This window comes from Dipodomys ordii, unplaced genomic scaffold, assembly GCF_000151885.1.
Source record: "Dipodomys ordii isolate 6190 unplaced genomic scaffold, Dord_2.0 Scaffold119, whole genome shotgun sequence".
Taxonomy (NCBI): Eukaryota; Metazoa; Chordata; class Mammalia; order Rodentia; family Heteromyidae; genus Dipodomys; species Dipodomys ordii.
The window spans coordinates 235,489-259,515 of NW_012267335.1; the positions used below are offsets into that span (position 1 = coordinate 235,489).

At 37.4% G+C, this 24,027-nt stretch overlaps 1 protein-coding gene across 1 annotated transcript in view; it reads left to right on the top strand.

Moving 5' to 3' along the window:
• Positions 1 to 24,027, top strand: part of LOC105995669 — a 174,080-nt gene that overhangs the window by 25,934 nt on the left and 124,119 nt on the right. Inside the window, exons 4-11 of the mRNA XM_013029495.1 lie at positions 754 to 1,002; positions 2,611 to 2,631; positions 2,735 to 2,825; positions 7,176 to 7,264; positions 13,700 to 13,784; positions 14,484 to 14,557; positions 19,675 to 19,811; positions 22,047 to 22,110. Of these exons, the coding sequence (XP_012884949.1) occupies positions 754 to 1,002; positions 2,611 to 2,631; positions 2,735 to 2,825; positions 7,176 to 7,264; positions 13,700 to 13,784; positions 14,484 to 14,557; positions 19,675 to 19,811; positions 22,047 to 22,110 (810 nt within the window). The remainder of the gene's footprint in view (positions 1 to 753; positions 1,003 to 2,610; positions 2,632 to 2,734; positions 2,826 to 7,175; positions 7,265 to 13,699; positions 13,785 to 14,483; positions 14,558 to 19,674; positions 19,812 to 22,046; positions 22,111 to 24,027) is intronic.

The following is a 24,027-nucleotide window of genomic DNA, read 5'->3' on the forward strand; positions in this document are numbered from 1 at the left end:
CATACAGCCTTAACATGATTTAGTCAAATGGTACTGCAGAGGCCTTTCAGTTTAGCACTTAAATGTATTATACCCCAATTTTTTAACAGTTATTTTTTCCAAAACTAGTATACCTTTTGCTTTATTAATTATCATAGGACTGCTCATTATACATCTTTAAGAAATGCAGACATATACACAATTAATAACTTTAACCTTCTTCTCTCCAGAGATAGGGACAGTTGAATATTTTTAGTGTGAAGTTAGATATTAGACAGTATGGTTCGATCTGTGGGCAATAAACACCAGGTTCTCAATGGCTTGCTTCACATTGAATAAAGATTTATTTCTGCCCTTTCTGCCACCATCTGACAGTGTGACAGTCTCACCTCTCCCTCTGCTAGCTGGCATGGTTCAGGGCTCCCAGGAGGTGGTAGCAGGGAAGGAGTGGGTGGGATGTAAGGCCCAGGCCTATCATATCCCTACATAGGCCTGATTGGCCAGAATCGAATATCACATGTGTCTTCAACTGCTCGTAAGGAGGTCTGGGAATGCATGGGTAATTTGTTGAATTCTAAGCATCTGTGTCAGAGTATGCATTCTTCCATATTTTCCCCATGTGCATTTGCAAATACACCAATACATATAAGTATAGTTTTCATCGTTCTGAGATGAAAATGTCTTTTCGCAATACTTTTTTTTTTCCCGAGAAGATATAATCCTTAAATATTGCCTCCACTTGTGACCCTCACCATATCCTTTTGGGATAAGCAGTGAATCTGCTCCTGCCTCCCATCTCCTGCGACTCCGCTCTCCAGATCTGCATTGCTTTCTTCCCAACCATCTCCACACCATCTCGAAAACGAGAGAACAGAAACACCCCAGCGGATCCTGATGGTTTCGTCTGCTTCAATCATGCCTTTTATCGCAGCCGCACTTCGTTCAGCATCAATGGAAAACCGATTGCACTTTCCATGGCCTTCTCCTCTTGTTCGCCTTCACTTTGCTACAGTGGATTTCACTGTTAGTTGTGCCATGCACTGAGAGAGGAAGTGCCTCTTTATGACATCTGTCAAGAGTTAGAGTAAGGCCTGGAGGGGGGAGGGTGGCTCAAGGGTAGAGTACCTGCCCAGGGAGTACAAGGCCCTGAGTCGAAACCCTGTACTGCCAAAAAGGTTAGCATAACAATATTCTCTAAGCAGATATGTCATAAACAAACAAACATGCATGGTGAGTATCACTGCGGCTTAGGGTGCAGGTTCTGTGATTGAGACTGCCTATCTGTGTCTGTTCCTCTACCTGCTGCTGGTTATATCTCCTTGGAAAACTCACCACTGCTGCTCTACTTCAGAAGTAATACCAGTTCTTAATTTGTGAGGTGGGCAGGAGGGTAAAATATGACAGTTCATATGGAGCAATTAGCACAGTTAGCATATGATAAATAATAGTCTATCTGAAGACAAACTTAAAGCATTGTCTCTAGAATTCTACTTCAACATATTAATACTAGTCCTCAGCCTACCCCATGTGTCTATTTATGGCAGTGTGAACTTTAGGATCATACTCTGAAGTAAGTGAGGAGAAATTATCCCCTTTTGTGATGAAGTGCTTGCATGGGATAAGTTCTGGCTTTGCATCTCCAAAGGTCTCCATCAAGCTACCTCTCCTCATTGTGAACACAGAACTTTGCAAACAAACAAACAATCACTGTGTTGAGGTTCCCATGAGATGATTCAGAGAGAGTGCTAACTGGTAAATCTCTAATAATGTAGTCAATAAACATTAATCCTTGGTTTTTCCATTCCTCTCAAAATTTTATCCTATTTATTATATATTTAAAATGAATTTACATCTTATAATTTAGAAGAATGTGCTTTTTTTGCTTGGGACCCCAAGTAGTTTGTAAGTTTTTCAGAAGCAAAAGTCCTCCCATATCTATCTTTGCATTCCTCCAAGTTATAAGTTAGAAGATACACAGCTATCCCAACATGGTGTATTTGTTATAAGGTTCTAGACTACTGAGTAGTCTATTATCTGTAAGAAATAGGAAATGCAAGGAGATTTTCAAAAATGTTTATGAGGGGTGATAATATATGTATGTAGGGTAGAGTGCTTACTTAGCATAAGAAAGGCCCAGAGTTCAATCCCTAGCACTGCAAATTTTTTAAAAAAAGCTTATATAAACTTCTCTTTAAATGCTAAGAACCGGATTTTTTTGAACACTCCATGTTCCTTCCTATTTACATTAATGATTAAAGAGGAGACAACAATGCTTGATAAGAAATGCACTCATTACCTTGCTCATGTAACTGTAACCCCTCCTCTGTACAGTATTCTCACAATAAAAAACTTATTAAAAAGAATTATTTGAAAATAGAAGGCTCTCTTTTATGAGTTAAGCTTTATCATGATAAGATAATAATGCTAATACTTATGAATGAGGCCATTTGTATTGGTATATGCTATGCTGGTGTAGGCATTTTTCTGGAAGAGCTCCTTTGATATATATATATATATATAGTTCATTTACACTATGCTTTTTCAGTCTTAAATTCTAGAAATTCCAAAACTTCTGAGTAGCATGGCTGAAAAAATCCACTCAAGTGTGTTTCTTGAATATCTTTGCGACAGTAATTTTTTTTGAAGGAGATCGTAACTCTAAAAAGTCTGTGATTTGTGATTTAATTTGAAAAATACATTTAGAACTTGAAAACTAATAGTAATGTACAATTAAAACTTTTATTTTGTATTCTAGAACAATTTAAACTGAGTAAAATAATAACTGATATTATACCTGTGAGTAAAAAAATGGAGAAAGAAAAACAACTTTACCCTGGGAAACCCAGGTAATGTTTCATTTATCTGTCATACTATCTATGTATCTATGTGTCTACCTATCTACCAATCTACCTACCACCTACCCACATACCCACCTACCTACCTAACCACCTACCTACCTACCTACCACCTACCCACATACCCACCTACCCACCTACCCACCTACCTACCTAACCGCCTACCTACCTACCTACCTATCCTTTTTTGCCAATATTCACTGACCAATTGCCATGGTTTCTCTATTAACGCCTCCTGCTTGAGACTAATTTATCATTCTGCCCAAGTCCCTTAAAGCATATCAATTATCAAAAAATTTTAGTTTTCAGTTCAATTAACTTTTGAACTGGAGGATGTCTGAGTAGTTTAGCAAACCATCTGGGTTTTACAGTGCATAAGCTCAAATCCAATTTGTGTCTTTCTTGAGAAAAAATGCCATATTTTATGATAATATTACATAAGTTTGGAATTTTAATAACTCTGCTGTAGCAATTATAGAGCAGAGTGAGTTGTAATTTTCTTTTAAAAAATCTAATAATGAAAGGTTAGTCTTTTCCTAACAGAAGGTGAAAGCTGCTTGCACAGAACATAGTTGGAATGCAGGAATTTTGAGCATTGCTTCTTTCCAAAAGTATCTGGAGATAGGTCAGTTACTTTCCTGAAATTATTCTGCATGATTATATTACTGCTCTCAATGGACCTTTGAAACACAATTGTTGGCCCTAAGACCACAGACAAAACCTCTGCACACCTCTTCAGTTAATTTTTTTTTTTCCAGAAACATGTGGCCTATCAACACTGTCCTGCTAAAATGCATTCTAATGGCTTGGCTACTGTCTAGGGGTCTTGGATCCTTTTGTTTCCTCATTTAATAAGGAATGATGAAGCAGGAAAAGTGAGGCAGAGGCAACTTTACTAGAAAGTAAGAGAAAGGCATCAGGAAAGGGGCGGATGGCCTCTTGGCTACTTGTGGGTTGGTACAACCCCCAACTAAGACTTCCAATGGGAAGGGCCACTGGTGCCATAGGAGGTTCTGCCCACCTGTTTCCTGGGTAAGGTGGGAGAAAAGGAAGAGGAGATGTTTCAAGCCAAGAGAGCAAGAAGGGGACCTGGAAATCAGTAGCTCATTGCAGCACGTGTGGGGGGGTGTCAGGCTTTGGTATCCCTTTAAGGCCAGTCTCCGGTGTTCTCACATCTGGATGGATCACTATCCAGCTTAATCCCTGGGGAAAGGGCAGCCGTTCTCTGTGCATGTTTGTTCAAGGGCTGTCAGGGTGTTGCTCTCTGCCAGGGCCGCTATCTCTGTTTTCCAGGAAGAAAAGGGATGGTTGTCTCTGTCCCTCCACTGCCTCTTCCTATCGGTCTAGTTTTTTGTTCTGCTTCTCCCTCGGCTTGTTTGACATTAATTCATCAATATGACATTATTAGAAATAGGGGGTAACTGGCACATCCTGTGTATAATAGACCCCGGGGAAAGCATAGTCTTGGCTATCAAGAATATCCTATGTCTTAGATCAGGAATCATTTGCTTGGCTTATGTAGTATGATACCCAAATTTGGAAGGAATGGAATAGGCTGGTTTCAGTGCCAGCGATTTTGTTTTATCTGTGATGAAGGAAAGATACAAATTACCAAGGAGAAGAAATTATTGTATTGGCAATTAAAGTTCTTGGACCTTTTTCTTTCTGTCTTTACCCAATTTAACTCTCAAGGCCCAGGTTCATCTAACAGAGTACCACTAATGAACAGATTTACCCAAATAGTTTAGCATTTCAAGTCAGCTTTTAATAACTAGAGAAGTTAACTTGAGCTCCTTTGAAAATCATTTCAATATATTTAGATGAGACCTATCATCTGAGAAACAATAATAATGATTTAGGGGTAAGTAGAAGACTCATTAATAAAAAATCTGATTGGGTATAATATCTTTTAGTATAATGTCTTTCTCAAGAGAATGTTTTCTCCAGCAGCTGGTGGAAGAGCAAGGTCTCTTAATACCCCCAAGTTCCCATTTTTAATGAAAACATGTCCTGCTTAATGAGGAAGATCAACACCCTTTGAAATTAAGAACAAGTACATGTACTTCAGTGACAGCCTGGGGCACATAAAGCCTGAACTTCAACCCACCTGAGCTGCCTTGTCTTTATTTATAGCTAGTTCATGGTGGTAACTTGTTTCCTACCTTAGCAGTTAGCTCCATTTCATTAATGTTAGGGGTGAGATGGGAATGCTGAAAGAGACATAAATACCGAAATGCGTGTTCTGGGACATGGTGACTCAGATTCTTTGAAAACCTGGGCTTAAATAGACAAAAAGAAAAAAAATCATCAGACTGAATTTTTTAAAAAATTGAAATCTCGTTCTCTGCATGATGCAGATAGGAAAGCTTAGCAATGAGAATTAAAACAACAGAAGGAGAGCAGAATCAATTAGAAAATTAGGTAGAGAATTGTTGACAATTAGGCTCCTGGACTAATTAGCCTGAATTACCCAGTTCTTTGTGAGACTCTGCAAAGGTTTCTGCTCAATTCACATAGATTCCTGTGACAGATGTGAGGCAGGTTTTATGTGTAATCTACTTAAAGCCCTCCTAACGACACTTTGGGAAACACAAATTGCTAAGGTGACCCAATAATTTCAGGCAACTATAAGAAAATAATGGCTCAACCAAAGAAATTTCCTAGAACCGAGTATGAAGAAATAGGAAAGAATCTTCTAAACACATGCTTTTCCTTTCCACCTTTTTCTATTTTTGATCTGCAGAGAGAAAACAAAATAGAATACGTCTTCATTTTTCACATTTAAGGTTAGGAAATGTACCTTTGTATTCAAAATTCAAAGATTATTACTCATTAAAACATTCTTTTTTAAAGGACCATAGTAGTAGATGTAGATGTGCATTGCAAATGTTAATATTTCCATAAAAATTGAATAGTGCCGACTTTTCACTCAATATTATCTGGTGCGTTTGAAAGGATTGCACTGCATTTCTGTAAGTGGATTTTATAACTCAGGCAAATAAGCCTAGTTTTGTGGTCAGTGAGGATTTCCTGTGTTTTACATGGTAAGCTGTGCTTAGGTTATTCTGGTCAAATTGTAAGGTAGTAAGTAAATGGCATTTCTGATTTTGATGATCTTTTAAAAAAATCTTGAGACAATAGTTTCTCTATGTAACCCAAACTACCTTGGGACTACCTCTCAAGTGCTGGGATTACAGGTATGTGCCACTATGCCCCGCCACCCTCTCTGTTGTATTGAAACAACTCTGCTCTTAATGATTTTAAATATTTTTCTTAAGTTGATTGGTTGTCTGGGTTTATTAGATTCTATTAGATTGAATACAGAAGTACTGACAAAAATGCCATTTGTGGCCAGGCACTGGTGGCTCATGCCTGTAATCCTCACTAATCAAGAGACTGAGATCTGAGAATCACAGCTTAAAGCCAGCCTGGGCATGAATGATCATGAGACTCTTTAATCACTAAAATGCCAGAAGTAGAGCTGAGGCTCAAGTGATAAGAGTTCTAACTTTGAGCAAAAAAGCTCAGGGACAGCATCCAGACCCTAAATTCAAGCCCTAGGGTTGGCACAAATACACACACATATTTACCATTTGTTCTGATTTGATGATTGCATAAGACTCCATCCTGGACTATATAATACAAAGCAAAAGCAACTATGGATGATCAGAGTCTCTTTGGCCTATTTTTGGTAGCAGATCAATAAATTCTAGAATTTTAAATAGAATTTTACCAAATTTCCTACACCCTCAAATATTTCATATTTTCTCTTGACATAGTTTAAGGGCCTCTTCAGTCATATGGCCAAATCTATGGGTATGCCATATGAGTGAAACTGAAATGAATGGGCCTTCTAAGTTATTCATTTCCTATCTATTGAGTGCCGACTTCATCCTAAATATAAAACTCTAAGCAGTCTGATCCCTCATAAACCCTAGTTTTATGGTTAGCAATTGGCTTACAAATTAAAAACTTTTATAGCTTATGATATTTGAACCAGAAATATCAATTCTAAGATTTTATACTAAGGAAGTCATCATTATTTAAAAAATAATAATGCAACAAATAATACAGCAACATTTAATGCGTCTGCATTTTCCTGATGTTCAATGGAGGTTCTTCAGAAAGCAGATGTCTCTATTTGTTACTCTTGCTTAGAATTAGCAACATTAGTTGATAAACATTTATTCTTCAGCGTCCTCAGGGTACAGCAGGTATAGTCCTGTTGAATTGAGTTTCTAAGCCTAGTATTTAATTGTGTAACATTAATCTTGGAGTGTTCATATCACAAATGTGAACTGTGAAGTCACTCAATGATAGAACTTTCTGTTTTGGAAACAGAGCATTGGGATCCTCACATGCACTTGCTGCCTATCCTAGTGTGCTTTTACAGCGTGTGACCTCAACCGAGGGAACTCAGAGAGAAACTGGTAAGTTTCATTTTGTCAAGCCTAGTAGCAGAATATTACTTTTGATGATTTTATGTTCATTGAAAACACAAAATCAAAGAGCAAGAATCGAACATTTATTTCCTTTATGTCTTGTTTTGAATACTATGTCAAAAGAGAAACAGAAGTTGGGTACTAGTGGCTCAAACCTACAATCTTAGCAATCCAGAAGCCTGAGATCTGAGGATCTCAGATGCAAGCCACCAGTATAGGCAGAAAAGTCCATGAGACTCTTATCTCCAGGTAACCAGCAAAAAGCCAGAAGTGGAGCTGTGGTTCAAAGTACCAGCCTTGAATGGAAAAAGCTTAAGGAACAACACACAGGCTTTGAGTGCAAGCTTTAGTACCAGCACAAACTAAATAGATAGGCAACTAGATAAATAAATGAAGACATTTTTGAAATAACTACTAGTAGAAGGTGAGAGGAAATTAAAAAAAAGAAATTATCACACTTTGGAAGGCTTCCCTATCATGTAATTACTATTCTCTTAAAAGTACATAAAATTCTCCAAAAGAATATTATATATGACTCTTTAAAATCCATTAAGTCTGACTGAAAAACTCTGGAAGTTGGAGATTATTTCAAGACCCAGGGGCCTATTGATTCAAAGAAACATTTCACAGTTTTTTTGTCCCTTTTAAACTTGTTCTCATGTTCTTGAGCTTCAGGGTGTCATTAAGAGAAAACGCATCCTGTAGGGTGGGACTTGGATTGATTTGGGAAAAGATGAATTCAAGTCTTCAGAATAAACTCCTGTGGGCTCTCAAGGCACTATTGTATGAAGTATTCTTTAGCTCCAGTCAATTTTGCCATCTTCTGTGTGTTTGGATATTCATACAAGAAATTCAAGCACCAAGTAAAAGCTCATGGGTCCCAAGTTAAGTTCTATGAGACACATTTTCATTAATCCCTCCAGAATTCACAATTATTCACAATAGAACCCAGAATCTTGATGATGTACCTTAAGTCTATTTAAAATTTTTGTTTTTATATTAACCCATAGCTAAGGTTATTTTAAGGTTTTGGCCACACAGTCTGAGGCCCTGGAGTTAAGGAACAATGGTGGGTATCAATTAAACTGAATAGCTAGACTCAAGGTGGAAGTAAATGACCGTGCGTATTCACATAGGATGTAGGGAGTGAAGAATGTGAACAGTGATAACAGATAAGGATCTTGAAATCTTGAAGTCGATAATAAGCTTGAAGGTTGAAGCCTAGAGTACTTAACTACCATAAGCTAAAGTTCTATTAATTCTGTGCAGTATTTAGAGTACATTGAGAAATCACATCAAGGTTGATGAAAATGCCCATCTCTGAATAATCTCCGTGTCGGATAAATCATGCCTGTCTTCTTGCAGAAGAATCTTGTGCTCATTGAGGGAGTCATGGCTTTAGTTTAAATGCTGAAATTAATTTAAAATCTTACATATACAGGAGGTTGATTGTTTTATTAGTGCTAATAAACGATAGAAGACCTTTCTAAAAGTGGTTTTGAGAGAATCCCAGCTCCAGTCTCATATTCTTATGAAATTTAGGGGAAGGCCCAGAATTGCTTGCTCCTGTGTGACAGATTTTAAGATTTGCTAATGGTTCTACTCATGCAAAAAGTAAAGGTCTGGAATATTTATTTATAGTTATGGAATCACAGCTTCATAAAATGGAGGAAACTCTCCATCACAGTGTTTAGGACGAATTAGTACTAAATGAATGGATGGATGCAAATTAAAAGAAGCTTAACAATTGGAGCATTCTTTAGAGCACATTTGTATGTCTCTCTCCACATAACTAAACCTCTATAACTGCCACAAGCAAAAAAAATTGGGAAAAAATACTACTTTTTTATAGGTTTTCAAAAATATTGGTTATGGGGGGAGGGAGGATGGGAAGGGATGGGAAAGGTAAACAAAGGAGGAGGCTACAATGCTTGATAAGAAATGTACTCACTTTGCTGGGAAGGTGGATCAGTGGTAGAGCACTTGCCTTGCATGTCTGAGGCCCTGGGTTCGATTCCTCAGCACCACATAAGCAAAAAGAAAAAAGCGGAAACTGGTGCTGTGGCTTAAGTGGTAGAGCGCTAGCCTTCTGCTGAAGAGCTGAGGGACAGTACCCAGACCCAGAGTTCAGGCCCCACGACTGGACCCAAACCCCCCCCCCCACAAAAACAAACAAACAAAAAGAAATGTACTCACTATCTTGCCCATGTAATTGTAACCCCTGTGTACAGTATTTTCACAATAAAAAAATAAAAATTAAAAAAATATTGGTTATATCTAGACAGAAGAGAGAGGGTGTTATCAATCTAAGTAAAGTATTGTGCTGTCTACATGCTTTAAAACCAAATTGTTGATCAGTTTTTATACTATTACTGGTCTCTTACTATTCATATTATTCATTGGGAGTCAGCAGGTAAGGTGGAATATGTTGGAAGTGTAAACAATTGCAAAAATCCATCATTTCCAAAGGCTATTGGTTTGCTTTTCCTTTTGCCATTAAAAAGCATTGTGCTGGGTGCTGGTGGCTCATGCCTATAATCCTAGCTATGCAGGAGACTGAGATCTGAGGATCATGGTTTGAAGCCAGCCAGAGCATAAAAAGCTTGTGAGAGTCTCATGTCCAATTAACCACCAAAAAGTTGAAGTGGAGTTGTGGCTCAAGTGGTAGAGACTTTACCTTGAGCTAAAAAGCCAAGTGAAATTGAAAGGCCCTGAATTTAAGCCCTAATACTGACACAAAAAAATCTGAAAAAAGAAAAAAGAAAAAAGGAATTGTATCTCTAATTAAATAAGAATAGGTATTTAATCAAGACTTTGATGTTTATTTTCTGCTGAATTATTCTTCGATAGTTGGAACAACTCTTGTGTTGTTGTTGTTGTTGTTGTTATAGGGCTTGAACTCAGGGCCTGGGCACTGTCCTTGAGCTTTTTGAGCCAGTTTTCTGGTTCATTGGAGGTAAAAGTAGCATGGAATTTCCTGCCCTGGCTGGCTTTGAACCATGATCCTCAAATCTCAGCCTCCTGAGTAGCTATGATTACTGGTGGGAACCATTGGCTACACTTTTTCCATTGGTCATTTTATCCGTTCCATGACTGTATTTATTTACTAGTCTGTTTATTCTCCTTGACTTCAGCTTACATTCAACTGCTCACCCAGATTTTCACCTGCTGAGTGAATTCATACATGCTGTATTCAGCTCAGAAGCTGTGTGTGCTGCCTGTGTGTTCTGTCTTGAAGTTCTTTACCTACAATGTTACAGGGAGTACACCTCCAACATCACAGGCTTTGCCCAAACCCCTCCTCATCAACCAGGTCACCCCTGAGCACCTGTTATAACTGAACCCACTTCTCCAAGCCCAACCGCCCTAAGACATTAGGACCTTGTGCAGATTTCATTTTTCTGGTTTTCATAGGTCGGACCTTCCATAATGTAATCTCTGTGAAGGCAGGCCATTTTAACTGAGTCATTCAGTATTAAATCACTTAGACTTGAAATAATATCTGACACTTAGGAAGGGCTTAGATGAATAAAGATGCCATGGTTTTTAAGCAATTGGGGTGAAAATAAATTCTATGAAGCATCAAATGTTTCTAGTTTAGTGAAGAAAGTAATCAGAGCTCAAATATGCCATTTTTATTTTGAATGAGAAAATACTAGAAAAGAAAATAGCTGTGGAATTTTGTTTGCTTCTTTTTCTGAGAGAAAGCTTCAAAGAAAAGCTTCTACATGCAGAAGACCTAAAATTATGGGTTAAATAGTAAAAGATAACTTAAAAAACCCGATAGAGCTACCAGGAAAGCCCAAGTCAGGAAGCATAAGAAAGCCTGTACATAGTATGCATTTATGGCACTGTGTCCTTTATTATCATAAAATTAGAATATTTTAAAGCAAAACAAAATGATTTAATGTTGGAAAGGCTTATATAATGCGTTTGATGGTAGACATAATATTAAGAACTACAGGGTAGTATAAATTTGCATGTATTTTGACATTTTTGGTCCATGCCCTCTGTCTAAATATGGTTCCTCACTACTTTGCATGTTATTTACAATTACATTTTCACTCAGTCTTACAGATTTTACCAATATGATTATTGCATGTTAGGCAACATTGATGTGTTAGCTTTGATGCTCAGTTATAAATTAGCTTGTATTGCTTTTTCAGTATGTGAAAATTTAATAGGAAAGATACCTTTCTTGAAGGGTTCTCTAGGGTTCTCTACTGTTTCCATTAATAGATAGTTCATAAAAATGTAAGAATTTTATTATCTGAAAGCACTTCTGCCTCATCTTTAGGAAAATATGAAAAATATTTTTAATGGGCTCAATCAACTTTCTTTCAGGCTGGGAGAGATAAGTGCTATGATATTAATAATGCCCATCACATCTCTAAAAGAGACTTTGTAAGATGCGAGACAAACAGTTGTCATCATTTAGTAATATATGTCTTAACAGAGATCACTCTTTAGGTACTGTATGCTTGTCAAGAAGAAGAAATCCTTGTTAACAGGGATTAGCTAATTTCTATGAGACTAATCTGAAACTTTGAGACAATATATAGCTGATAAATATCAGTGTTGTCTAAAGGTAGATTATAGAAACAGCTATCTGAAATAATGCATGGCATTTTTTAACCTTTTTGTCCTATTGAGTCTTTGTTGTAGTGTAACTTACCCATCTCAGTATTTCATGGTCACACTTTGAGTGTTCACAGACATGGATCATTCATGGTTTCCATAGTGATCTGTCAGCTTGGGACTTTGTGCTTCAAAGACCACAATCACATTTCTGTATTTATATAACCTATTGCAATGGTTGGAGTAGAGCAAATGCACAGCAAATATTTGGGCAAGGAAAGCTAATAGGAAAAGGAAGCAATGGAATATTCCAGAGGGATGAGATGACAAACCATGCCCTAGAATAAGAACCCTAAGCCAGGGTACTTATTCTCAACCACCTAGGTTGTTCCTAGGAATGGAGAAAAATTATAGCTGCCTTTCATCATTACTGTGTAGGATCTGGGTGAGCATAGTACATCTTCTTGGTTTCCTTTGTTCCATTTTCTTTCTGCAGTCTGAAATAAGTCATCTATTGGGTGATTTACCCCATTTATATTCATCTTTATTAGTTTCTAGAAACTGCTCCGCCAAATATAGTACCTTTTTTTTCAGTTACAACTGAGTGGAAAGATATTAGACAGAGAGGAGGAGGAGCTCCAGGCATGAAGACGCTAGCCAAGGACAATTATGTTCAATTGCTCAGCATGCTGTGGAATTAATTGCCCATGCTCTTAATTATAAATACTTAATTTATAAAACAGCCTCTAAATGTGCAGGTCCACATTTAAATACATGAACAGTTTTGGTAAATAAGTGGCACTCTGATATCCAATTTAAAACTTAAATATCACTGCTAACTCCAAATCACTATAGCTCTCCTGCTCAAGCCTGACCCATGCCTTAGGGAAGAATAGAAGGATGAGTTGTGTTCTTCCTTGATCTATACTCACATCACACACACCACACACACACACACACACACACACACACACACACCACACATGCAGAAGTGTGCAAGAGACCACTGGCTTTAGTTTTTGTTATTGTCGTTGTAGTCCTGGCGATTGAACCAAGGGCCTGGATGCTGTCCCTGAATTATTTTCTCAAGGCTAGCATTGGACCACTTGAGCCATAGCTCCACTCTGGCTTTTTCTGTGTAGGTTTTTGGAGATAAAAGTCTCACAGGTTTTCCTGCCTGGGCTGGTTTGGATCCTCACATCTCAGCTTCCTGAGTAGCTGGGATTAGAGACACGAGCCTCTCGCACCTGGCTTTAGTTTTGTGATAATAGTTTCTGTGTTTTCTCTCTAGTTTTTATTACCCTGAGTGGTAATAACTATTTTTGTCTTCAACACAATTTAAGATGTATTCCATGTGTTGTTGGTGCTTTTCCTCAACCCTGCTTGCAGGCTTATTTGGTTCTCACGTCTGTAAGAAAATGGTTGTGGTCTTTAGTTTGCTCTTATGGACTTTAGGAAAGTTAGGAGTGATGAACCTCTTGTGGCTGGTATATGGAGAGGATTCTTTAGATTCTTTTGTAATTCTTAGATTCTTTTGTGATTCTGGGTTTTATTTATCTTCAACTTCTCAATATTGCCAAACTGTCTTCCAGAGTTGGGAGTAATTCATGCACACACGTTCAGAGCACCCCTTCCCATTGCTGCACATCACCACGTCTTCAGCTCTTGCAACTGTTACCCTCACTCATAAATTGATAGGGATTATTTGGAATGCTGGTGTTTTGGTACTGGGAATTGAACTCAGTGCCTTGCGTCTGAAAGGCAAATACTCTGCCAGCCCCAACCATTCCTTTGACTTTTTTGGAAGTTTTTTTTATTGTTATTTTGTGGGGTTTTTTTTGCAAGGGGGGTGCATTACCTGGGCCAACGTGAACTATGATCCTGCTATCTATGCTTCCTGCAGTAGATGGAATGGCAAACATGCAACCAGGTACCCAACTTTTCCTGTTGAGATGAGAAATTTTGCCTTAGCTGACCAGGGCGCCCAGTCTCTGCCTTCAGAATAGCTATGATGCTAGATTGAACCATCAGTATCCAGCACAGATGCTTTGGGCTTTGCTTTATCATTATTATTGTTGTTGTTGTTGTTAATTATTTTGATGGGTTGGTACGTATAGATGGTTCTCTTTTCCTGGTTATTCAAAGGATTCTTTCAGAATTTCAGTAATATTTCTGAGATACGTTTTAGTGGGAAGACACCGTGACAATTTTTTCCTCTGAGGAAAGGTGTGTGCTTCCATTGAGGAGCATCCTTCCCAGTGAGTCTTTCTTCACCAGTCTCTTACGTTCTGTTCTATTCTAATCAACATGTTATATTATATAATTTATATACTATATTATTATGTATACATATGTATACATATAAGATATATATATATGATTTTATAATTATATATGGTATAGGTTTGTATATAACATATATTTTATATGTTATAATACACACAATAAATATTTTTGCATCTTTTCATAATGGTTGTTGTGTTTTCCCTCTGAAAACTTGTTTGGTCAAAATTTCTCCTCTTTCATTCATTCCCCTCTATTTTTTTTGCTCAGTATTTCATAAACCTTGCACATGAGTTCACTTTTCATTATGCCTGTCTTTGAGTGTGATCACTGCTTCTTGTTCCAGTGTTTGCAGGAAACGTGTGGGTGAGTATCCGGATAGTGTCCAGGTTCCTGACACTCTAATGGAGGATTGTGCAGGTGCATGAGTGCGTTCAGCCTTGATTATTCCTAGTTGTTTGATTCAGGCACCAAGGAGCAGCCATGTGGTGGAGAAGCTCTCCTTGCCTCTGCCTCACCTGGAGGTCAAGTTCTGGGGCATAAGAGCAAGCTGTGAGATTCCTCATTAAGCTCAACCTCCCCAGCTTCTTGTAGCCTGGTGAGAATGTCACCCAGGTGTGTCTGCTGGTGTTCAATATGAGCTCCATCTTCCCAGGTGGATTTCTTTCTCAAGATGTGGCTGTTTGGGCACAAGAGCTATTCTCTGCTCTGCTTGAGACCTGGCATTGTGGACGGTTCCTCTTTAGTTCTTAGGCTACTCCAGCAAAGTTCTAACAGGAGGCTTTTGTTTACCCTGATCATGTATTTCCGGGTTGTGGGCATCGTCCATTTTCATTCAAGAAATTTGTGTTTCACCTATGGGAAGCGTGCATCGCAGAAAGGGGACTAACCTACCTCTACTTGCAAAAACACAGATCTGTTTTATAATGATAAAGTCAAACAATGAAGGGGAAACATGAAAGTATTTTGGTAGCCCAAGTTCCAAACATAAAAGTAAAACTCACTTTTTATAGCCCAACAGCATTGGCAAATTTCTTTTTAAAAAGACAGATGAACAGAAAACACAATGTACATATGGAAAGATTGAAATATGAAATGAGTCTGAGGGGTGGGGACAGATGGGCCAGGGGAAGACTGGACACTCAGATGGACATGTTCAGTTGTAACCTCTTACATGATCTTCTGAAGTTCAGCTAATAACAGGAAAGTTGTATTAAAAGTAGGGAAGTGCTTACAGAGTTAAGAAAGTGATTCGTTTGGGGGAAAATGTTTTGCTTGGGAAATAAGATTCTAATGTCATGTTTTTGTGACTAAGTCCCCGAGGGCTTGCTAAAAACTGTGTACGTAGAGTTTTATGCTGTTTTCTCTGTTATATTTTTTACCCAAGGCTGGTCTTCCACTCGAGCCACAACTCTACTTCCAGCTTTTTGGTGGTTTATTGGAGATAAGAGTTTCACAGACTTTCCTGCCTGAGCTGCCTTTGAACAGATCTCTGCTCCTCTGATATCTAGGATTACAGGTGTGAGCCACCAGAGCCAGGCTTCTACTGATACATTTTTGAATATTAATATTTTTCTTAGCACATGAGTGACTTTGAGACTTGTGAGTTCTGTCACATTGAATATTCCTATAAAGAAAAATACCTGACATGTTTTCATTTTCTAATACATATGTTAAAGGGTGATACCAATGTTATAGACTGGTAGACATAGATGTCTTCAAAAATTTTTGAATCAATCTCTGTGTTTGAAGCAGAACTTTTCACTATTGTGTCCTAACTCACAGGGACACAAAAGTCAGTCATTCTTTGAATTTAATATCCTGGAACAATATTCTAGTGTTTTAAGATGTACTTTAAACCAATGTGAATCTCTGATGTCTTTGGATGGCTGAGCTTTGAAGGAGCTCTAAATTTTCCTGTACAGTCAGTGAGGTGAGCTTATAGTTCAGATAGATGAAGGCAATAACTTTTGAGATCACTGTTATCCCTTCTTTGCTGAAGGAGGAAAAATGTTTTGTGTCATTCCTGACTCCTTGGCAAGAGGTAGAATATTTCACTGCTTTTAACTTGGAATTAATTTATAGTCACTATTCAAAGAATGCATTCAATTACACACCAATGGGTATGAAAATGAATTTTGTATTTTATGACCCCTCATTTTTTTATCGGTTTGTGCTAAGCTGTGCCTGCTGGGAAACAGCCTGGATGTACAAATGATGTTTCTTTCAAGCATTTCATACATATGAATCTTTAAACACAAGAAAGTGGAACTGTGCTGGAGAAATATGCTATAATTGTATTACTCCAAAGGAAAAAAAGAACTAAGGTGGTTGATTTAAAGGTTTTTAGGGACATAGCAGGTCATCAAAGTACCACTTATTAAATTTCATATTAGTTATTGGTGCCATCAGTTGTGCAATGCAAATTTCTGTGCATGTATTTTCTGATTTATCTTTTTCTCTGTTCACTTTCTGGAATACTTCTTCAGAATCCATACAGAGGATTAAACATTGTCTCCAGACAGAACATTACATTAATTTATTTTATTGGTTTAATTTAAATTTTGTGATGTGACTGAACCAGTTTTGAGACTATGTAAAAGCAAAATCATATTCCTTAAATCACACTAAAAAATGGAAACTTCCTGAACTGATTTATGATCCCTCTTTTATTCAAGGTAGCTTCTTGGGCACAAGTTTTAAAAATTGGAATTAATAATTTATGACCATTGTAAATTATAACGGTGTCATATAATATTTTAAGCTTATCTGACTTCCAGTCAAAGCATAGAAATTAGAATAATTGCAATGTAATGAAGTTTTCTTTTTCTGTTTTTTTTTTTTAATTTGGGCTTAAATTCTCTTGTAGGGAAGGATGTTTAGGGACACATAGCAAAAAATAAATTCCTCATGACTTCTTTCTTGTTGTTTAAAACATGAGTCCTTTTAGTTCCTCTTACAGAAAAAGGGAAAATATACATAACACTATGTTGTTCATAGTCTTAAGTGCCCCTTAATCATTTTCAGCTAACAGTGTAGAAATAAAAGTGTTTTTCCCACAATTCATCCATAGGACAGATGATTTTTAAAAGTGGTGTTCATAATTTTGCTTCAATACTCGATGTTTCAGAAATAGTGCCTAGTTAAAAATAAATAAGGCATTTGTGTGTGATTGTAATATCACAAGTCTTTTAAAACCAATTTTCATTAGAATTAAAAAGATACAGAGGAAAAAATGTAAAATGGCTAAGTAGCATTAAAGTTGCCTTATTCCCTTCAGTTATAATTCTTTCTTATTTTTCTGTTTTGTTTCACCAGAGTTCACATTTGGGCATCAATGAAAGTGAGAACAAGTATTTTCTGAGGGGCACATTCAGGATCCTTAGTTGTTTAAAAACTTTTAATATATTTTTGGCTCCATTAAATTGCCTTTGGATCAAGATAAAGGGAAAGAATATGAGATGATAGAATAGCAGTTTTATTTTATCAACTGGGGAGGGGCACATTTTGAGCTCTTTGACCTCTCATGATGATTGTGAGAATAGATGAAGATATTGCTGCAGGACATAGTTACATAAAATCTTCAAGCACTAAGTTTCACTGGGTACGCCTCTCAGAACGAGTATAGCGGTGCTCCATTTTACGCATTAAATGCTGGACTTTGCCAATTATTGAAGATGATATTAAGGTGATACTGTTGTAAAATTCTAAAGTAAATGGAATCGCATACAAAAATTGCAGGAGTTTTGCTTTTCCTTAACAGTTATTTTGAAAAGGTACCTACATGCAGCATTTTAAGACTGATCTTAAAAAGAACAAGAGTTTACTTCCAGAAAAATCTACTTGGCTACTTACATTTTGTAAGGCTTCAGTTTATTTGGTGAATTTTTTGTTCTGAAGGTAAACTTTTAATTAGGCAAGTACCTTTGAGCTATTTGGGAAGAGATTCTGACTTTCCAGGATGCAGACTCAAATTTGTTTGGCACCATTGCCTGAATAATACAAACTGTGTGATGATCCCGACAGAAAATAATCAGACAATGCCAATTTTCTTTATTATAATGGAAGTGAAGATACCTGAATTTTGAAGGCAGAAGGTTAATCAAATGCCTTTTTATTCAGTCTTTAAAAACACTGACCTTTCCAAAGACTGAGCTAGGCCCATCAGCATACAAATAAATTTAGACACAAGCCAGGACTTGTGGGAAAAGGCAATGGTTAGTATTCTGTTTCAGTGGTGGAGTCTGGTAGTTTTCTGCCTCCTTTTTCCATTCATGCTTGAGTGATCATGTGAAATCATGCAATTGTACGAATTCCAATGTGTTTTTTTTTTAATGAAACAGAGAACACAATGATAGTGCCACAATTTGACCTTGAAAGTGGGCTGTACTTTGGGGAAGTGACTATCAGGTAGTAGGTATGTTAGGGAGGACAATGAGAGAGGCCCATGAGTGGAGATGCATCCTAGGCAGATAGAGCATTGACTAGAGAAGAAGTAGATGTTCTTATATAGACGTAGTAGTTAATAAGACTAGTAAGATAGATTGAAAAATTAATTTTATCCTCAATTATTCTTAAAATTCCTACTAAAATAATTCATATTCTGTTTTTCTAAAGCTCCAAATTTTGTTGAATTGGATCTGTTGGTGTGTAGGAGGGAGAAGACAGAGCATCTGTGGTGTATTTTATTAGTACAGTCAATGTTCAGTTATCAGTAATAATGGAAACAGGATCCACATGGCTATCTGTGCTCAGTAGATAACATCTAAAGCATTAATATGTAGAACTCCCATCATGCATTCAGCCTTTAGCCTTCTACTCTTATTTATAACAAATGTCAGTTCTTATGTTTCAACTTCTTTCCTGTCTAATAAAATGGGGTTAAAGACAGGAAATTACCTAATGTTTAATCCAAATAATTACACATGTTGGTCATAATAAAGTTCTTGCCTTAGTGTATTTCACTAATCTCATTTGTTACATGTATGTGCGATATTTGCTATAACTTTATAGACTTGAATTTTGACAGCTTCCTTGTACTGCCATAATTTTTAAATTAAATGTATCACAGTAGTACACCTATAGTTCAGTTAGCCCTCTATTGAGTATGTGCAGTCTACACCATGAAGGCAACAAGATGCATCCCTTCTAGTCATGAGTATGAGAATAAAAGAAAAAAGAGCGAAACATTTGGGAGGAACATACAATTATAAGCAGGGATCATATTCTTGTGCTGTAATTATCATTTTGGTTCAGTAACTGATGTTTTTTCTTCAGTTAAATGTATTGCTCTAATGAGTTTTTGTGAAGATAATGATACATGAATGAACTTGAGGCTTCTGACAAGCCAATCACCAAAGACAGATGGAAATGACTCTTTTTATTCTTTTTAGGAGATTAGATTATTAATTTTCTAAAAAAGACCAGCTCATTCCAGAATTTTTCACAATAGATCTATTTCGTGCATAACCTGTGAATAAATAGAATACCAGAGGTTTGCAAGTAAAATTTTACTTGAAAGTATTTGTGTTCTAAAGCTTCATCATCCCTTCACATAATAAAAGAAATACTTCTTCACGAAGCCAAGTGTTCAGGTCCTGTTCCAGATAAAATGCATACAAATTCCTTTTACCGATGGAGCCCATATGGGAAAGTTTTGTGCAAAGTCATCTCGGTACATCACAGTCCTTCCACGTTTTAGAGATCCCAAATCTGGGTTTATCAATCAGCTTGAGAGAGAAACGAACAGGCTACTTAACCCTTCTGCTAACATAAACATAGCCTGTCCCTGTTGACTCCCTGAACATTAAACAGTTGAGACCACCATATTTGATTTTATAGGATTGTTTCTCTGTGATGTTGAGCCCCAACTAGGCAGAGTTGGAGCCCCAGCATGATAGATGTGTCAACCCTCTTATGTCCAATTCTTGTTTGAGCTCAGGCTCATGGAAGGTTCCCTAACTTAGTTCTCTTTGCACTCAAGTTGCAAGTCTAGTTTCATAAGTCAGCCATGGTTTAATCTTCCATCCCCTGGTATGAGGGAATCATGGTAACTTTCCCCAAAAGATGGCAGAATGTGAGACTTAAGGTTTCATCAGCCCTACTGTCAGCCCATCCAGAACAAGAGAACGTAATAGATTGTATCAGTTGAACATACTGGTATATTTTTGTTTAGTCCTTAGGAAGAACTATGACTTCTGACTCCTTTTGAACAAAACTTGGTTGTGTCATTGAAGGAGAATATAAAGAAAGGTTATTTTTGAATATTTGTCAAAGGGCCCTTTCAAAATGTATTTTCCTCTTTTCTAGTACAAACTGTTCTCCTTAGGAAAAGAAAAGGAATGAAGTTTAACTCTTCATGTAAAGGCTTTGTACAAACAGGTATTGCTAAAGTTCCGTGACACTTTCTCCAGTTTGCCTTAGTTCACAATTTTAACTTAATTTTGCCTATATTTTTTACTCCAGATTAGCTGGATTTATTTTAATGTAATGACTTTAGAATTGTGATTAGTTATGAATGGTTGTAGAAAATCTGGAAAATATAGAACACACACACACACACACACACACACACACACAGATAGTCATCTAGTATTGCACTACCTAGCAACAATCACTTAAATTTCCAGGTATATTTTCTCTCTTTGTTACACCATATAACAATATAGGAGCACTCAAATGGTGTTCCCATAACAAAATGAGGAAATTTAAAGGGTAACATCATATTTTGAGTTATCCCTATGAGTTGTTATAAAGAAATGTAATTTTTAAGTTTTATGGGAACAAAAATAGCCATTTGTTGTTCTTTGTTATTTCTGTGGGTACATATTACAAAGCAAATAAAGTGTCTAGCTACTGTCTTTGCATGACAGAATACACTCTCTCTTCTTTCTCTTGCTCTCATTTGTAATCATGGAACAAGATTCCATTAATTTCAGGGCTGGGAAGTTGGCTCAGTGGTACAGTGCTCACCTCACATGCATGAGACCCTAGGTTCAATTCCTCAGCACCACATAAGCAGATAAAAGCCAGAAGTGACGCTGTGGCTCAAGTGGTAGAGCACTAGCCTTTAGCTGAAGAGCTCAGGGACAGCGCTCAGGTTAGAGTTCAGCTCTCACGACTGACAAAAAAAAAGTTAATTTCACTTTTACTGTAAGTGAGTTCAAGGTTATAATCTTGGGATTAAGTGGTTTGGTTCCTGGAAAAGTAAAATACAGAGAAAAACTGAGAGCTTTGTAGGAACCAAGTCTTAAGTCCAAGTTTCAGAATCTCTAAGACTTTGGGTGAACAGACAGGAAGAGAGTTCACTGAGCATGGAAAAGGCTGGATTTTGTTTACTAGGCTTGATGTTGAGTTGGTCTTCAGTTAAGCTTCGGTTCATTCAATTTTCTGAGCAGATTTCAGAGCATTGGTATATTTGATTTTTTTTCTCTTGGCCTTTACATGTTAAAGATGCTTTGATACAAAAATTTTTTTTACTACTTTTCTTCTTAATTTTCTTTCTGGTAGTCTCCTATTTAGTTTATTGGTTCTTTATTTTTATTTTTCACAGAAGAAATTTGAGAATGCCAGAGTTTGATACCTTTGCAGATTTGTTTTTCTCCTTGAATATGTCAGAAATACCCTTCAATCTTATAATTTAATCTTTTATTCCTATTATTTGATAGTATATAGCTCCATAAAAATCTCCTTAATTATCTCCCCACAAATTTAATACAGCCTATAGCTGGAAAACTCAATTTTTTTTATCTTGGGAAATTATTGCATCTGTTTCTTTCATTTCTAATTGTTCTGATTTCATCCCCAGCAATGTGTGTGATTCCTTTGGCACTTATTTTTTTGTCCTCTTTAATCTATAATCTTCTGTCTTATAATTTTCATCTTTGAATGCTTTTCTTCTCTATTCTAGGATTCGGTGCCAAATCCAGTCATTGGTATTCTACTCTGCCATTTGTACACCCTACACTCTGGAAGTACGTTCTTATTCTGCCCTTACATTTTTGTATTTTTGCCTTAAAAAAGTGATGTTCATTCCTATTATACTTACTTTAAAACTATTAGTATTTCTTTAATGTTTGTGTTTCTCTTTATTGTTCCTGGCTTGTGAGAATATCAAACATTTTCCTAAAATTTTCCTCTGGGGCTAATAGAATGTTTTTAGACTACATTCTTTCACTGCATTTTTACACTTGCAGATTGTATTGGCTTCCAATGGTTGCTATAACAGAGTACCATACATGTGTAACTGCATGCAGCATCCAGTTTATGTGAAATTCAACACAGTAGTCTCAAGCTTAGTTATGTTCATTCTTTTTGTATTTTTTAATAAGTTTTTTATTGTGAAAATACTGTACAGAGGAGTTACAGTTACATGAGCAAGGTAAAGAGCACATTTCTTATCAAGCATTGTTGCCGCCTCCTTTGTTTTGATTCTTTTCTTCCTCATTCTTTTCTGCCTGTGTCAATTTAAACCTTTTCTCTCATAATTGAATCTCTTGATAGAGGCCACATGTATGAAATTAGCTTTACACACTCTCTCTCTCTCTCTCTCTCTCACACACACACACACACACACACATGTGCACACACGCCCACACCATCATAATGTGTGTACTACCTGGAAGAATCTGTGTCCTTGCCTCCTTCGGTTTCCGGATCCTGCTTGTATTCCAGGGTTCGTGGGCCAGGCCCTTCCTCCACCACTGGAGTTCCTTGCTTCCAATACCACACTTCCAGCTCTTCTGTATTCAAATCTCCAGCTAAGAACAGTGGTGATTAAATAATGGGGCCCTTCACCACAATCCCAGATCATCCTCCTCTCTCAGGATATTTATTTTAACCATATTAGAAGAGTCTCTTTTGACATGGAAGGGAACATTTACAGGTTCCTGGAGAGGATGTCTTTGGAGTCACAGCTTGGCCAGCCAAGCAGAGATGTTCTCTCTCTCATAACAGGACAGCAGAGAACCCAGTTTGGCCCACACTCACATACCCCTGTCTGGACTTGAGCCACTGCTGTCATTTGTTTTCTCTTTGTAAAATGGGAGGAAGCTCAGTACTCACCTCTCAGGTTCTCTCTGCTGATTGGATCAGCAGATGTGTGTTACAGTGATTGGTAATCTGACCTTTCCAGTTTGTGTCAACTAGCAGCACCAGGATTGGTGGAGAGAGTCTATTTGTTCTGTCCGAGGGGAGAACTCACTCTTTGCAAACTAAGGGATTAGAAATGAAGGACAGGATGTATGGGTTCTCTTAGTTCTGCTCTGTTTACTTGGGTATATTTTCTTTTCTAGGTTTAAATTTGGTATAGTTCCTTTTCTTGGTCTGTATTTGAGGAACACACATCATGTTTTTTGTACTGAATCCACAGAGAGGTCTTTCCCTCTGCCACAGAGGACCTTTCCTATTCCCCTCTTCCATTCTTTGTTAGGAAACTGAGTCACAGTGTATTAGAATATAGAAAGAGCAGAAAACGGCCTCAACAGACCAGATCCGTTTTAATGGAGAGTTGAAGGGGGACACCATGGTGACCTGAGGAGAGTCTGGAGACACGAGACTGCTGTGCAAAACCACTGAGCAGGGCCAGGTTGGGCAATGTGTGGCCTGTTTGGAGGAATTCAGGCACCTGTTACCTAGAGAGGTGGGAGAGGGGACTTTCACATTTTTGGGATTGCAGATTCCCCTCATTCTCTGCCATCACTAGCTATTAAGCACATGAACTGTTATAAACTCCTGTCCTGTCAAGACCAGCCAGGCCTGGCTGTGCACTGAGCTCGTTGGCTGAGCTAGGACTGTTGCCCTGGAGTTGTGGCGTCCTGGTAGATTGTGATAGAGAAAGATAGAGAGCATCAAAGGCAGCATTCCACATTGTAAAGTCATGGCTTTTATTA